Source organism: Tauraco erythrolophus, chromosome 10, assembly GCF_009769465.1.
Source record: "Tauraco erythrolophus isolate bTauEry1 chromosome 10, bTauEry1.pri, whole genome shotgun sequence".
In the NCBI taxonomy this organism is placed as follows: Eukaryota; Metazoa; Chordata; class Aves; order Musophagiformes; family Musophagidae; genus Tauraco; species Tauraco erythrolophus.
The window spans coordinates 5,716,542-5,730,727 of record NC_141474.1 but is presented as its reverse complement, the minus strand read 5'-3'; the positions used below and the strand labels follow the sequence as shown (position 1 = coordinate 5,730,727).

General features: G+C 58.6%; 1 protein-coding gene across 2 annotated transcripts; it reads right to left on the bottom strand.

The window, feature by feature from the left end:
- Window positions 1–1,010: 1,010 nt before the first annotated feature.
- Window positions 1,011–13,774, bottom strand: LHX4 (LIM homeobox 4). 2 transcript variants are annotated; one of them, XM_086617435.1, is made up of 6 exons: window positions 13,699–13,774; window positions 6,310–6,481; window positions 2,465–2,667; window positions 2,103–2,257; window positions 1,499–1,670; window positions 1,011–1,411 (listed from the first exon to the last, which is right to left on the bottom strand). In XM_086617435.1, exons 1-6 carry the CDS (start codon window positions 13,772–13,774, stop codon window positions 1,011–1,013), a joined length of 1,179 nt encoding a protein of 392 aa, XP_086473561.1. The 2 variants fall into 2 exon arrangements, with proteins under 2 accessions (XP_086473561.1, XP_086473562.1); XM_086617436.1 differs by having other exon boundaries at window positions 1,011–1,408.
- Window positions 13,775–14,186: the final 412 nt, after the last annotated feature.

The following is a 14,186-nucleotide window of genomic DNA, read 5'->3' as shown; positions in this document are numbered from 1 at the left end:
GGTGCTGGTGGGGCCAGGAGCGGACCCCATGGGGGTCACGGGCCATGCCAAAACCACGCGGGTCCTCCCCAGCCACCTGCACCCACCCTCGGTCCCATCGGCCCTGTGGCACCGGAGGGAGGTAGGTGGCCAATGCCAGGGGTCTCACTCCACCACCCCTCTGGTGCCCAGCGTGCAGGTGCTTCTGCAGCTGATTAAATGCCCTTTTTCCCCTCGGTTTTGGGGAAATTTTTGCAACCTCCTCGGAGCAAACACTCCCGCCCCTCTCACTCACCTTTCCCCAGCCCTTGCAGGGGCTGCTCGCCATGTGCCAGCTCCGAGTGTTCCGCCACAGCCCACCTCGGCCCGTGGCCATCTCGGGCTGCAGGTTTTATTTTTTTTCTTTTTTAAGTCCTCCCCGCCACACAACAGAGGTAAAACCCACAAGGGATAAATCACAGACCCGCAGCCACCATGCGACAGCTCCTGCTCCCCCTGCTCCCGGAGCGGGCAGCATCACTCCTGTGCCATGGTCCCACCTGGGCAGGTCCTCCAGCCTCCCTAAAATAAACCCTTCTACAATATAGACTTTTCTTTCCGCTGAGTCTCCAGGCAGCTCAGAGTCACGTTTCAACTCCGTATCGAAAAATAACTCTTGAAAATAGCAGCGGTGCTCGGCAGGAGGGATGCGGGGGGCACCGGGATGGGTTCTGCCATCCCTGATTGTCCTGCCCTCCCGCCAGCTCGCCCCATCGCGCATCCCGCCGTGTCCCAGTCCTGCGCTGGGGTCCTCGCCGGGCACCCAACGCGCCGACACCTCTCTTGTGCTTACAGCCAAAGGCATCCGTGTCCCCACCACCACCCGGGCACAGCCGCCCCCTCGGCCATTGCCGATGCCACCCCCACCTCCAGCCCTCCAGGGCTGATTCCCATGGGAAATCCTGGCAAGGTCAACTGCCGGCGACGCCCTCGGTGCTGCGCTTGCGGCTGGGCGGGGAACAAGGGGAGCCGGGGCGGGGGGCGAGCGGCGCTTAGAAAGGAGGGTGATCCATGTCGTCCAGCCAGGAGGCTGGGCTGGTGGGAAAGTCTGGGTACCCGACACTGCTCCCGGTGGAGATGTCGGAGGTGGGGCCCCCCCCGGCCATGGCCCGCAGCGTCTGACTCACCCCCTGCGCCCCGTGGGCCACCAGCCCCAGGTTGCCGTCCATGGCGTAGTCCAGCCCGTTGAGCAAGGGTGGGTGGGACGGCAGGGAGGAGATGGAGGACGGCGACTGGGGGAGGCCATAGGGACTGCCGTCCCGCAAGTCCTGGTATGACTGTCCCGTCCCCTCCATGGAGAAGCCGCCATTCAGCAACTGTCCGCCCGCCACATCCCCGACGGTGCCATAAACCCTGTTGGTGTGGCCAAGCTCGGAGAGGATCTGATCTTCTGCTAGGGAGAGGAGGGAGAGCAGAGGGGGAAGGTCAGCGCAGGGGTGAGCCCCGCCGCCTCCCTGCCGTGCCCCGGCACCCCGCTCACCGCGGAAGCTGAGCTCACTGTCGCTGACGCCACAGTCCTCGGCCGAGCTCTCCTTCTCCAGTTTGCCGCCCCCGCGGCTCCGCTTGACGCTCTTGTAGAACTGGCCCCAGCGGTGCCGCCCTGCATCCTTCTTCAGCCGCTTCTCCTTGGCCCGGCGGTTCTGGAACCACACCTGGGGCGGGAAACAGGGACCTTGATGGCACCCTGGCACCCCTGCATGCCAGTAACCCCTCAACCCAGCACCTCTGGAACCCTGCATGCCAGCACCCCTGCAACCCAACATGCCAGCAACCATGCACCCCAGCAACCCAGCACCCATGTACCCCAGCAACCCTGCATGTCAGCACCTGTGCAACCCAGCACCCTTGCACCCATGCACCCCAGTACCCCTGCATCCCTGCATGCCAGCACCTCCGCAACCCAGCTCCCACACACCCATGCACCCCTGCACGCCAGCATCCCTGCACCCCAGCTCCCAGGCACCCATGCCACCCCACTCTCCCTGTCACCCCTGCAACCCAGCATTCCAGCACCCTGCAGCCCAGCCCTCCTGTGTTCCCCTTAGCCAGGGGCAGGGCAGAGAGGGGCATCCCCATGGCCTCACCTGCACCACCCTCATGTCAAGCCCCGTCTCAGAGGAGAGCTGCTCCCGCACGTGCCGGGCAGGCTTGGGGGAATTTTTATAGGCGTTCTTCAGTGTCTCCAGCTGCTTGGCCGTGATGGTGGTCCGGGGCCGCTTTGCGCCCGCCTCGGAGTCATCTGCAAGCGAAGGAGCCGATGCCAGCCCCAACCGCAGCAGCATGAGCAACCCTGAACCTCCAGCCCATCCCGCTGGCAAAAAGCTCCCCAAAACCAGCTGCCCCAGAGCCTGCAGTGACCCCTTCCCGCAGGCATGACGCTGGCGACATGACCCACAGCCACCCCTGGGTGTGATGTCGCACCTCGGAGCCATTTCGGGGTGCCTACCGTTCTGCTTGGCCGTCTCGTAGTCCTCCTTGCAGACCAGCCGCCCATCCTCCATCAGGTAGAACTCGTCGCCGGTGGCCAGCTGTCGGCTGCAGATGATGCAGGCGAAGCAGTGGAGGTGGTAGACGAAGTCCTGGGCTTTGCGGACCACCTGGGTGGGGGGGATGCCCTGCTGGCACGCCGTGCATTTGGTCCCGAAACGCCTGCAAGGAGAAGCGGGAGACCCTGAGCCTCCCGGGGAGGTGGGCTTCACCAGAGCTGGGGTGGGGAACGGGGAGACAGGGCAGAGTTTAAACCAGCAATCAACCTAATTATGCGTGACACTTCACAGGGTAGAGGTTTATCTTCCTCCGCGGGAGAGACCGGCCTAATGGAGCTGAGGAAGGTTTGATTTTAATGGTTCTTTTAACTAATGCTTATAGGCTGCCTGATTTTCCCCTGCAAGGACAGTACATATTTCATCCACATTAATACCAAATAAATTAATTACGCCGCCCCGCTAGCATGATGAATCCCAGATTAATGCAGAATGATGGGGCTCTTACACCATAATGACAGCGCTACGGGTGCGTTGGGCGAGCTGGCTTGGGGTAGGCGTGGGCCCAAGCAAGCCCGCCAGCACAGCTGCAAGGAGCCTTGTGTAAGGAGCATGCAAGAGGTGTGGAAGCAGCATGCCAGGACCACGCAAAAACGGTGCAAGAAGTGTGCAAGGAGCATGCAAGAAGCGTGGAAGAGCATGGAAGGAGCATTCGAGGACCATGTAAGTACAAGAAGTGTGTAACGAACATGCAAGGAGCATACAAGAAATGTGGAAGCAGCATGCAAGGAGCATGCAAAAATGATGCAAGAAGTGTGTTCAGGGAGCATGGAAGAAGTGTGGAAGCAGCATGGAAGGAGCATTCAAGCATGGAACAAGAAGCATGCAAGGCCCATGTAAGAATGGTGCAAGAAGTGTATAAGGAACGTGCAAGGAGCATGCAAGCAGTGCGCAAAGAGCACGCAAGGAGCATGCTAAAACAGTGCAAGAGGTGTGCGAGGAACATGCAAGAAGCGTGGAAGCAGCATGCAAGGAGCATGCAAAAATGGTGTGAGAAGTGTGCAGGGAGCGTGCAAGAAGTGTGGAGACAGCATGGAAGGAGCATTCAAGAATGGAACAAGAAGCATGGAAGGGGCATGCAAAGACCATGTAAGAACGGTGCAAGAAGTGCGTAAGGAACGTGCAAGAAGTGTGTAAGGAACATGCAAGAAGTGTGCAAGGAGCACACAAGACTTACGCAAGGAACATGTAAGAATGGTGCAAGAGGCATGCAAAGAGCCCAGTAGCCCCCGCAGATTGCAGGCACTCTGCTGCAGAGACCCCGGGGTGCCCATCACTCCAGGTGCACCCACGAGCTGGGTGCTCCCATGGCGGTGCAGCCCAGGCTGTGGCGGGGTGCGGTTGCCCTATGCAGACCTGAAGGCTGACACGCAGAAAACACCCAGAAAACACCCAAAAAACACCCGCTGGAAACCAAATGAATGTCACGAGGGCGAGGCAATGCGCACTGTGAGGCGGTGGCAGCGCGAGAGAAAGTCAAAAATCAGTGGACATTCCACCGGCGTTTTCAGCAACAGCCACGTGGGGCTTTGGGATGGACACGGAGTAGATCCCCTGCTCCCCCCGGCACCCCTAAACACCCCATCAGCTGGGCACAGGGGTCCCACAGAGCCGTGCTGGTGTTGCAGCAGCAGCCCGGGTGGAAAAACTGGCAGAATAAATGTGTCTCCTACGCCTTGAACAGCCCCACCTGCTTCGGAGGAGGCAGCCCAGCAAAACCCAAGCCCCTCAGCCCCCAGCCCCAAGACTGCAGGGGTGGGCAGTGGGTATTCGGGGGTGCCCAGGGGGTGCAGCCACCCCAGGCACCTCTTGCAGCTCCCCGGGAGGGCTGAACATCCCCTGACCATGCAAAATCACCCCGCGAGCCTCATGGCAGCCCATGCCCTCACGCCACCCAAAAAGCCGGGACACAGTCGCCAAAGCGGAGACAGTCACCCAGGTGTCACGCAGGGACAAGTGGTGGGCACTGGGCACGAGTGGCACCAGTACAGCTTCAGCAGCTGCCCTAAGAGGTGTCGGAAGCAGAAGGCAAGGAAAACCTGGTTTGTCTCATTTTCCGAGCTTGTATCCTAAAGGGAGAGTCCCTGGATATCTGCTGGGGAGACCTTGGTTCTCCTGGAGTCAACTGGGAGGGAGAGAGGGGTGAAGAGAGGGATGTGCAGAGGGATGTGCAGAGGGATGTGCAGAGGGAGGAAGGGATAAGACAGACAGATGAGATTTCTCTATGCCTAAGGCTGAGCCCTCCCTCTGCCCATCCACACCCCCCCAGCACCCCGGAGTGCTTCCACACCATCCGGGGATGGGCAGACCCAGACCAAGAGCTGCTACTTGGGGAAGGAAATAAAAAAAGCCAAAAAATCAAACAAATCCGGTCGTTTCGGAAGCAGCTCCTGAATTGCAAACGTGCCTCTGGAGTTGGCCTTCGATCCGGGCATCCTGCGCAGGTCCGACCCGAAATCGATGAGGGGTTGAAATAAAGGTGAGGCGAGAGCCCGAGCGAGCGGCGAGACGCTATTGATCGGCACCAAATAATCCAGGCAGGACCTCGTCTTGGAAAGTCGCTGCTCTTTCGCCTCTAATTAACATCGATTACCCGCACCTTTTGGGCGACTATTTAAATGACTTGGAGATTAATAGGCTGGAAAATACCCGGAGTGAAGTGTTATTGCCCGGCCGTAGCGGCTGCTTTGACCGTCACACGCTCCCCAGCTGGGAAGGAGAAATTCAAGCTGTATCTTTGGCCCCCATGGCGGTTGGGGGGGTGGACACGTAGGAGGCCTGAGAACCTGGGGATGGGCATGCAGGGAAAGTCCCACCTGGGGATTAGCACAGGGTGTAATCGCCATGGGTTGGTTTAGCCGCCCGGCCGATGGCGGAGGTGATGGGGAGAGCCGGCGTGGCCGGGGATGCGCGGGAGATGACGGTGTGGGGAGGTGGTCCCAGTCCCCAAGGTACAACAGCTGATTTTTGGCCGGTTCCCATCACCTGCACCCTGCAAAAGGCACCTGCTTGCTGGAATCTGGCCCCCGCCCCGCAGGAGGTGTAAGGCAGCACCCCTCTGCCTCATGGCAATTCGCTGCCAGTAGAGCTGTGCTCGGCCCCGGTGCAACACCCTCCGCCATCCCTTGGGGAAAATTCCCAAATGTCACCAACAGCCAGGGACTAGAGCATCCCCACGGAAAAGTCCATTTTTAATGGGAAACAGATCATCCCACCCTGTGGGAGCGGGGAAACGCTGACGCTGGGGCAGCTCGGAGGCAGCTGCCAAAGAAATCAAATGAGGTTTTCACACTACTGGGAAGAAAAAAAAAGGATATTTAAAAAAAAAAAAAAAAAAGAAGGAAAAAGATGGAAGGGAGAGAAACAGCATCAGCAAAGCCCAGCGAGGGGAGCGAGGGGTTCAGGCAGGAGCAGGCGGCGTTGCCGCTGCCTTGCATGGATTTCTCCTGCCCTCTAGCTCCGAGCACAGCCAGAGCCGCCGCCGAACCCCCAGAGCTCACCATCCCATGGGGGGCCGAAAACCAGCACAGCGGAGGGACAGGAGCGTCAGGGAGATCTGAGGCTTTGAGGAGCTTAAATCCCAACAAACAGCAACCAGCCTGCGGCAGCTGTGGAGCAGTAACGCGAGAATGACAGATGGAGATTTTTTGGAGAAATGACGCTTAAAAATAAGTCAGTCGTGTGTTTGTCTGCTTCACGGGTGGGGAGACGGCGCTTTCGGGGGGCTGTGCCCCCGAGTGGTACTCACTTGAAGAAGTCCTCCTTGCAGTAGACGCTGCCAGCCCGGGAGAAGCAGCGGTCGGCCAGCTGCATCTGGCAGTCGGCACACTTGAGGCAGGAGCTGTGCCAGTGCCGGTCCAGGACCTTGAGGATGAACTTGTCCAGGATGTGCTGGTTGCAGCCGGCGCACTGGGGGATCTCTGGGCAGGGAGACGGAGAGAAGAACAGCGTCAGCCATCGCAGCTCCCCTTGCCCCCGTGGTGCTCCCACCCAGCCGGCACGGCTGGCAAAGAAGCCCGGCGTTGGCACGTGCTGGTGCTTCGCGGGGTGATGGAGCTGCCGCCCCTCACCCCATCAGTGTCCTGGCACATCTTCCTTTCCAAAATTTCACCAAAACCCTCTGGGGTAGCAAAGCCCACGGCTCTGCCATGCACAGACACGCACAAGTGATGCTTTTCCCTTCTGCATCCCATTTTCCAGGCCCTGCCACCCATTTCCCTGCCTCTCTCTCCCTCTGGCATCCCGCAGCCCCTGACCGGGGACATGGCTTGTTGCTCCCCATGGCCAACCCTGTCCCCCAAGGTCCAGGCTGCCAGGGTGACCCAGGGGTCCACCCAGCTGTGACCCAAGCCTGCAGGACACCCACCACCTCCACCACCCCCTTGCAGGGGCTTTTTCAACATGAGCAAACATCTCTTCCTTTCCATTGCCACTGCATCCCAAGGACCACGAGCCACCCGTGCCAGCCACCTTGTATCCCCCCATGGTCCAACAGCCATTTGGTCCACAGGATGCTGGTTTTCCCATGATGGGAACGGTACATTTCCACCCACTTTCTTCCATCCAGGCAGAGTGTTACAGACCCCAACTGCTGGAAACAGCTGGAAAATACAAGCTGAAGCAAAGCCACCCTGGAGCACCGCAGCGATAATCAGCAGGGTGAGCGGCGGCAGCAGGTCCAGCCCCATCCAATCCCCCGCTACAGCACCCGTGCGGTGGGAGGGTGCCTGGAGCAGGATGTGAGATGTATACCCGGCCGTCCAGCCTCCTATGCTACAGACAGACAGCTTCTATAGTTCTGGAGAGCTGGATATTTATCTCCCTTTCTATCTGCCCATAGTTCAGAATAAACAGGAGGTGCCGTAAAAGTCTGCAGGAGAAGATTGCCCGGCAAAAGCCAGGCACATCGCGCTGACATGCACGAAAGATTGATTTTGGGGAGGAGGGGGGGAAAAACCACAACCAACCAACCATGCCCACAGCTGGAGCATAGGAGCAGGAGAGATGTTTATGCGTAAGGGCTGCCGCCCCCTCTTCTGCCAGGATACTGGCAGTAAATAGCGGGAAGAGGGGGCCTGATTTTGGAGGGGTTTATGCTGCTACAGGTGCTGGGGAGGCTTAGGAGGGGCTCTGCTGTCCCCAGCCGAGGTGATGAAGCTGGGTGGCTGCTGTATGACCCGCGGTAAAACGAGCTCCATGGCACAGCAGCTCAGCCCAGCCAGGCTGGGGGGGCATGAGGAAGGGGAGGGCGGGGGGACCTGGCGCCCACTCCAGCGGGTGCCTGGGGGGGAAGTTGGTAACTGGGGGGAGAGGGGGACCTCCAGCACCCTGACCTGGGCTTCATGGGGAGGGGAAAGGGAAAAGGGAAAAAAATGAGGGGAAAAGAGGAAGGAAAAAGGAATGAAACGCAAAAAAAAGGAAGAAAAGGGGAAGGAGAAGGAAAGGGAGAAAAGAGGGGAAAAGATAAAAAGGGGAAAAGAGAAAAAGGAGGGGAAACGGGAGAAAAGGAGGGGAAACGGGAGAAAAGGAGGGGAAACGGGAGAAAAGGAGGGGAAACGGGAGAAAAGGAGGGGAAACGGGAGAAAGGAGGGGAAAAGGGAGAAAGGAGGGGAAAAGGGAGAAAGGAGGGGAAAAGGGAGAAATGGAGGGAAAGAGAGAAATGGAGGGAAAAGAGAGAAATGGAGGGAAAAGAGGAAAAGGGGGAAAGAGGAAAAGGGGGGGAAGAGGAAAAGGGGGGGAAGAGGAAAAGGGGGGAAGAGGAAAAGGGGGGAAGAGGAAAAGGGGGGAAGAGGAAAAGGGGGGAAGAGGAAAAGGGGGGAAGAGGAAGGGGGGGGAAGAGGAAGGGGGAGGAAGAGGAAAAGGGGAAAAAAGGAGAAAAGAGGAAAAAAGGAGAAAAGAAGGGGAAAAAAGGAGAAAAGAAGGGGAAAAAAGGAGAAAAGAAGGGAAAAAGGGAGAAAAGCAGGGAAAGGGAGAAAAAGAGAGGAAAGGGAGAAAAAGGAAGGTAAGGGAGGAAAGGGAGAAAAATAGAAAAAGGGAGAAAAAGATAAAAAGAGAAGGGAAGGCAAAAGGGAGGAGAGGAGAAAAGAAAACAGGAAAGAAAGAGGGAGAAGAGAAAAGACGGAGGAAAAAAGAAGAAAGAAAGGGGGAAAAGATGAAAAAAGAGGGAGGAAAAAGAGGAAAGAAGGGGTGAAAAAAGGGAAGAAAGAGAGCGAGGAAAAGAGGAAGGAAAGAGCAGGGAAAAGAGGAAATAAAAAGCAGAAAAAAGCGAAGGAGCACAGGTGAGAATGGTATTGTTACAGCCTTAAACAACCATATTTAAAAATACTTTGGGGTACTAACACATATCTCAAGCGAAGGCAGCTTATTTTATCATTCCCAAGGTTAGATAGTTACAATCCCGGTGCCCTTCAGACGCCAGTTATCGCTGGCATTTAAGCCTGTGTCGCATTAACAACAGCAGAATAAATTAAAAAAAAAAAAAAATGACATTATCTACAGCTTCTATAGGTCCCTCTTCACCTTCTGGCCCTGAAAACACCTGGATGCTTCGCTCCCCCCCTCCCCAGCGTGGCGCTGGGAGCAGCACCACGGTTGCAGGTCGGCACTAGCCCCATTTTTCCACATTTCATGTGCTAAAACCCGTTTCGGAGGGAGGTGGAAGCCGTTGGCATAGCCGCTGGCATCCAGCTCCGCAGCAGCCCCGAGAGCGGGTACTCCGGGTTGTGGCACAAAGTAAATCCTCCTCATTTATTTCAGAAATGTACACGAACGTTTATGAAACGTGTTTTGTATACAAATGGTTATTTATATAAACATACGTAGGGGTATACAAACGTTTATGAAACGGGTTTGGTATATAAATGGTTATTTATATAAACATGTGTATGTGTACGCATATATATACACATACTCACGTGTATATATAGATATATACATACCCACAAGCTAACAAACACAGTTTTCTCCTGCTTAAAAACGGCAACGCAGCTTAATTTCACCGAGCAGACAACCGCAGCAGACACTACAATCTCTTCCTCCAAATTTCCAGAGTAAAATATTCCAAATTTCCAGAGTAAAATATATATTTTTTATATATATATTTTTTTTTTAACAACGGAGACCTATTTTTTGCTTCCGATCTGTCCACGGACGTGGACCAAATGGTGCAGGTCCGTGCGTGTGCACACACAGACGTGCAGAACTCGCATCGATTTGGCCGCTCTGCCCTGTGCATAACGATGGTGATGATGATTATAATAACAGGAATAATAATAATAGGAATAATAAGAATTAAAAAAAAATAAAAATAAAAAGGGGAGCTGACGAGGTACCAGGCGATGTCCCAGCCAACCCACTGGTTTTCCTGGTGCACGAGGAGAGAAAATATCTTAAACTCAAGCCCTGCGCTCCGCCTTGTGCTTTGCCAGCGAGGCGGCGGGGCCAGGGCCGGCTCCGCGCTGCATCCCCGCCTGCGGAGAACCTCGCGTTTATTTCGCTTGTTTTACCTAAATTACTGGATTTAACAGGAATAACGCTCAGAGAGTTGCGCTCTCCGTCGCCCACCAGCAGCTCAGTGTGCAGGGTGGTTTAATGGATTCTCCGGCAGGCAGACCGGGGCGGGGGGGACACGGCACACAGCCCCCCAGCCCCCTTCGCTGCACCCCGGGGACCACGCTAGGGATGCAGCAGCCTCAATGCAAACCACTCCTCGAAGTGGTGGTGGTGGTGGGGAGCTAAGGTTGGGGGTGTCCCCCCCTCGCCCCGGGGTGATGTTCCCGGGAGAGGGACCGCACAGCTAGTGCGCATCCCGGGCAGGATTTGGCCGTATCCCATTAAAACCCGTAGCCAGCTCTGCAGTCGTGTGTGTGTGTGTGTGTGTGTGTGTCCAGCACGCTCCCACGCACCGGGGCACCCGAGAGATGCCCCCACAAGACGTGCCCAGGTCCGGCCCCACGCCGCCCGCCAGCAGCGCGGCCGCCGTTCCCGTGATTTATTAGCGGCGGGTCCGTCTTTCCATCCCTGTCTCTCCCCGACGGAAAGGAAAGAACTGATGATGGAAACGAAACAAACTGGCGGGTGGGCTCAGAAATCCCTCAGCCCGCAGAAACCTCCGAAGTCGCTTGGGGAGGAGGGGATGCCAGGGCAGGGTTTGGGGGGGGACGCGCTCCTCCAGTGCAACCCGCAACCCAGCCCCGCCGGCTCCCGACCACGCCTGGCACCGAGCTGGCAAATCATCCCCTTCTTTGGGGTCTGTGGGTTTTTTTTTTGTTTTGGATTTTTTTTTTTTAATATATATAATTTGAAGGGGAAGGGACCGGCACCCGCGGAGACGAAGGTGCTGCAGAATCGCGGTGTCGGCAATGCGGGTTGGAAAGCCGGAGCACAAAGGCGGGCCGGTCCCTCGGTACGGGAGCTTGCACCAAACAACCTCCCCCCAAAAAAACCCACCAGGTTCAGGAACTCCTTAAAAAGACTTTCTGCGGGGAGGAAACCTCATTCCTTCACATGCGGAAAAAAAAAAATACTCTCCAATTCATTTCTCTGCAGCGTGCAAACGATTTTCCCAGCGGCGATTAATCACCCCCCACCTCCTCCCCCCAGCCCCTTGGCCAGAGGCTGGCGGCACCCGGGCACGATTCCCACAGGCTTTGGCAGAAGTTTTTACTTCGGTGAGATTTGCAACACAATATTCATCAATAATATCCGGAATTACAGTTTTAACAATCCCGACTGAGAAACTGGAGCTGTCGGGGGAGATTCCCCCAGGCTGGGCACCTCAAAAACCTTGCTGAGGTGGATGCTGTAAGACACAGTCCCTGCTAAAACAAGGGTGCTGTGCAGCGGGTAAATAGAGAGGAAAACCTGCGATTTAGTGCTGGTTAGAAATGAAAACATCACGTATTTTCATCACGCACACGATGAAATATCGAGATGCTGCTGGGGAAGGGCGAGGGGTGACCCCAGCGCAGGCAACGAGGCTTAATCCCTCTTGGAAAAGTATTCCCTGCCCAGCGGCAGCCCCTTTGGCCCCGAGGAACCGCGCACCTGTGTAACCGGTGCAGGATCAGGCCCCGAACGCCGTGAAACCCGGGGGCTGGCCGCGGGGCCCGGAGTGGGAGCAGCGGGGGAATCGCAGAGCGAGGGAAACTTTTATAGCACGTATTTTGTTCCTGCCACTAATAAATAAATAATAATAATAATAATTAATAATGAAATCTCGTTGGATTATTTCCTGATAATTCCCGGCGTAGGTCAGTTGGCACAGACACGGCAATGTCACGGGCAAGGAGGGTTTGGTGGGACCCAGAAGGGCCAAACCAGGGAGTTTTGACGGGGCCATTGCTGCTCCAGGCTGATGGAGGCACCTAATTTCGCCTTAAATCCGTGGCTTCGGGACCGTAAAAGTGACCCTGCGGCTGGGAACCGGAGGCGTGATTTGGTGGCACGGGGGTGGTCAGGGTTGGGCCATGGGACAGACCCTGACCGTCCCTGCACTCCCCATGCCGGGGATTTTTTTCTTCCCCTCTGCTGCGGTAAAATATACGATTAAAGGTGCCCTCCTGCACCCCCCGGGGCCGGGCAACCGGACAGAAGCGGGAGATAACGAGGACAGCCCCCGCCCCGAAGCAGGATGGAGACTGGCAGCCAGGAGCGGTGGACAGCGGCTGCCCGCCCCCCCCCCCCCCCCGCAGAGGCACCGGCTTCGCTCCCCGCCGAAACACCCACGGAAAACGAATTACAGCTGCCCGGGGGGGCCGGTGGCCGGTGCGGGGCACGAAACGGCGGGGGAGGCTCCGTGGGGCAGCGATGAGCGGGGGAGCGGGGGCAAAGACGGGCCCGGAGCGGGCAGGCGGCCGGGGTGCGCACACCCCCCTACCCCTGTGTGCTCCCCGAAACGCGGCCGGGCCCCCCCGGCCGGGATGTCCCGGAGCTCGGGCCCGTCTCACCTCCCGCCCCCGGTGCCGGGGCTCCCTCCCCTCAACTTTCCAGGTGCTCCGGTCTAGGGAAGGGGAGCAGAGCATCGCCCGGCTCCCCTCGGCGGGTTCTCCCCGGTTCCGGGCCCGGAAGGAAGCCCCGGTTCTCGGGAACCGTTTGCGAACGGAGGGGGAAAGTAATAATAATAATAATAATAATAATAATAATATAATAATAATAATAATAATAATAATAATAATAACAATAATAATGCCTGCACGGCTCCAGCCCGCGCAGCTCCCCCGCTGCCCGCCCGAGCAGCCCCGGGGACGGGCCGAGGGCGCACCGGGGCACGGCCGCCCCCGCACCGGCTCCGCGCATCCATAGGGGTGCGCGTGCACACGGGCTCCCCCCGCGGAGGGAACGGCCCTATAGAAACGGCGAGGCTGACGGCCCCTATGCCTCACCCCCGGCTGCCGGCGTGTGCGTCCCGCTGAAACACGCACGGTCCGTACACCCGCGTGTACAAACACATCCACAGGTACCTGGGTGCACACGCATCCCCTCCCCCCACCCCGAGACGTGCTTATTTACACCCGCACAACACGCGCGAGCATGTGCTTCCACACGAACACGCTACCTGTAGCGTATATGCGCACGTATAGATATATAGGTGATTTTTGGATAGACGCAGATACGGCGGCACCGCTCCACGCACCGCGCGGAGCCGAGCCGGGCTCGCCGTCCCGGTAACACGCCCGCACGCCCCTTCCCACCGCCGCCGTTCGCCCGCGAGGCGCTGCCTGTCGCGATAAACGATATAAGCGGGGGGTCATGCGCTGCGGGCCGGGGGTGCGCGGCGGCGGGCGGGGACCGGGACACCACACGCACACTTGCACACGCACAACCGGAGCCGCGGCCGCGTCGTCCGACCTCCCCGTCGGGGCCGGGCCCGCATCGCTTCGCACGGCTCCCGCTGCTGCCCGCCCGGCCCGGGGCACCGCTCTCCCTTCCGCAAGCTCCTAATTTTCACGTCTATTAACGCTGCTACACACGGGGAAAAAATAAAGGGGAGGAAAAAACACGCCCGGGCGGGAGCGGGAGGCATCTGCCCAGCCCGCAGGGCGCTGCGCCTCCAGCCCCTGCCCTGCCCTGCCCCGCCGGCCCGGGGCCGCCCTTTGCGGCAGGGAGCGAAGGAGGGAGAAGAGAAAAGCGTCCTTACGTTGTACCGGCACACCGAGGATCTCGGGAAGCCCCTTGACAGCCCCTTCGGCAGCGAGCGCGGAGCTTTGCATCATTTTATTGGCCCGGGGGCGGCGGAGGGGAGAGAAGAGGGGAGGGAGAGATGCGGCCCGGGCCGGCGGAGCCCCACGGCGGGAGGCAGCGCCGGGTCCCGCGGGCGGTGCCGGTGCCGGTGCCGGTGCCGGCCCGGGCGCGGCGCCGCAGCTGTGCCCGCCAGCGCCGCCCGCCTCCCATTCATTCACCCTGCGGGGAGCGCGCCTGACGTCACCGCCCGCAGGGGGGCGGGGGCGGGCCGGGCAGCCTGCGGCCAATCGCCACCCGCCTCGCGCCGCTGGGGGCGGGGCATGGCGACGGGGGAGGCGGGGCTTGCGGGCCGGGGGCGGGGCCTGCGGGGAAGGGGCGGGGCTAGGGGCTCCCCGCGGCCGCGCAGCGCTACGGGGCCAGGCCCGGCCGCCAGCGTCTGGCGCT

Bases quoted from the DNA above. Each gene is read 5' to 3' on its own strand.
- LHX4 (XM_086617435.1), bottom strand. From the start codon at position 13,774: ATGATGCAAAGCTCCGCGCTCGCTGCCGAAGGGGCTGTCAAGGGGCTT. The intron at 2,668-6,309 runs GTGAGTACCACT...TTCTCCTTGCAG, and splicing joins TGCAAGGAGGACTTCTTCAA to GCGTTTCGGGACCAAATGCA. The intron at 1,412-1,498 runs GTGAGCGGGGTG...TCCTCTCCCTAG, and splicing joins CAGTGAGCTCAGCTTCCGCG to CAGAAGATCAGATCCTCTCC.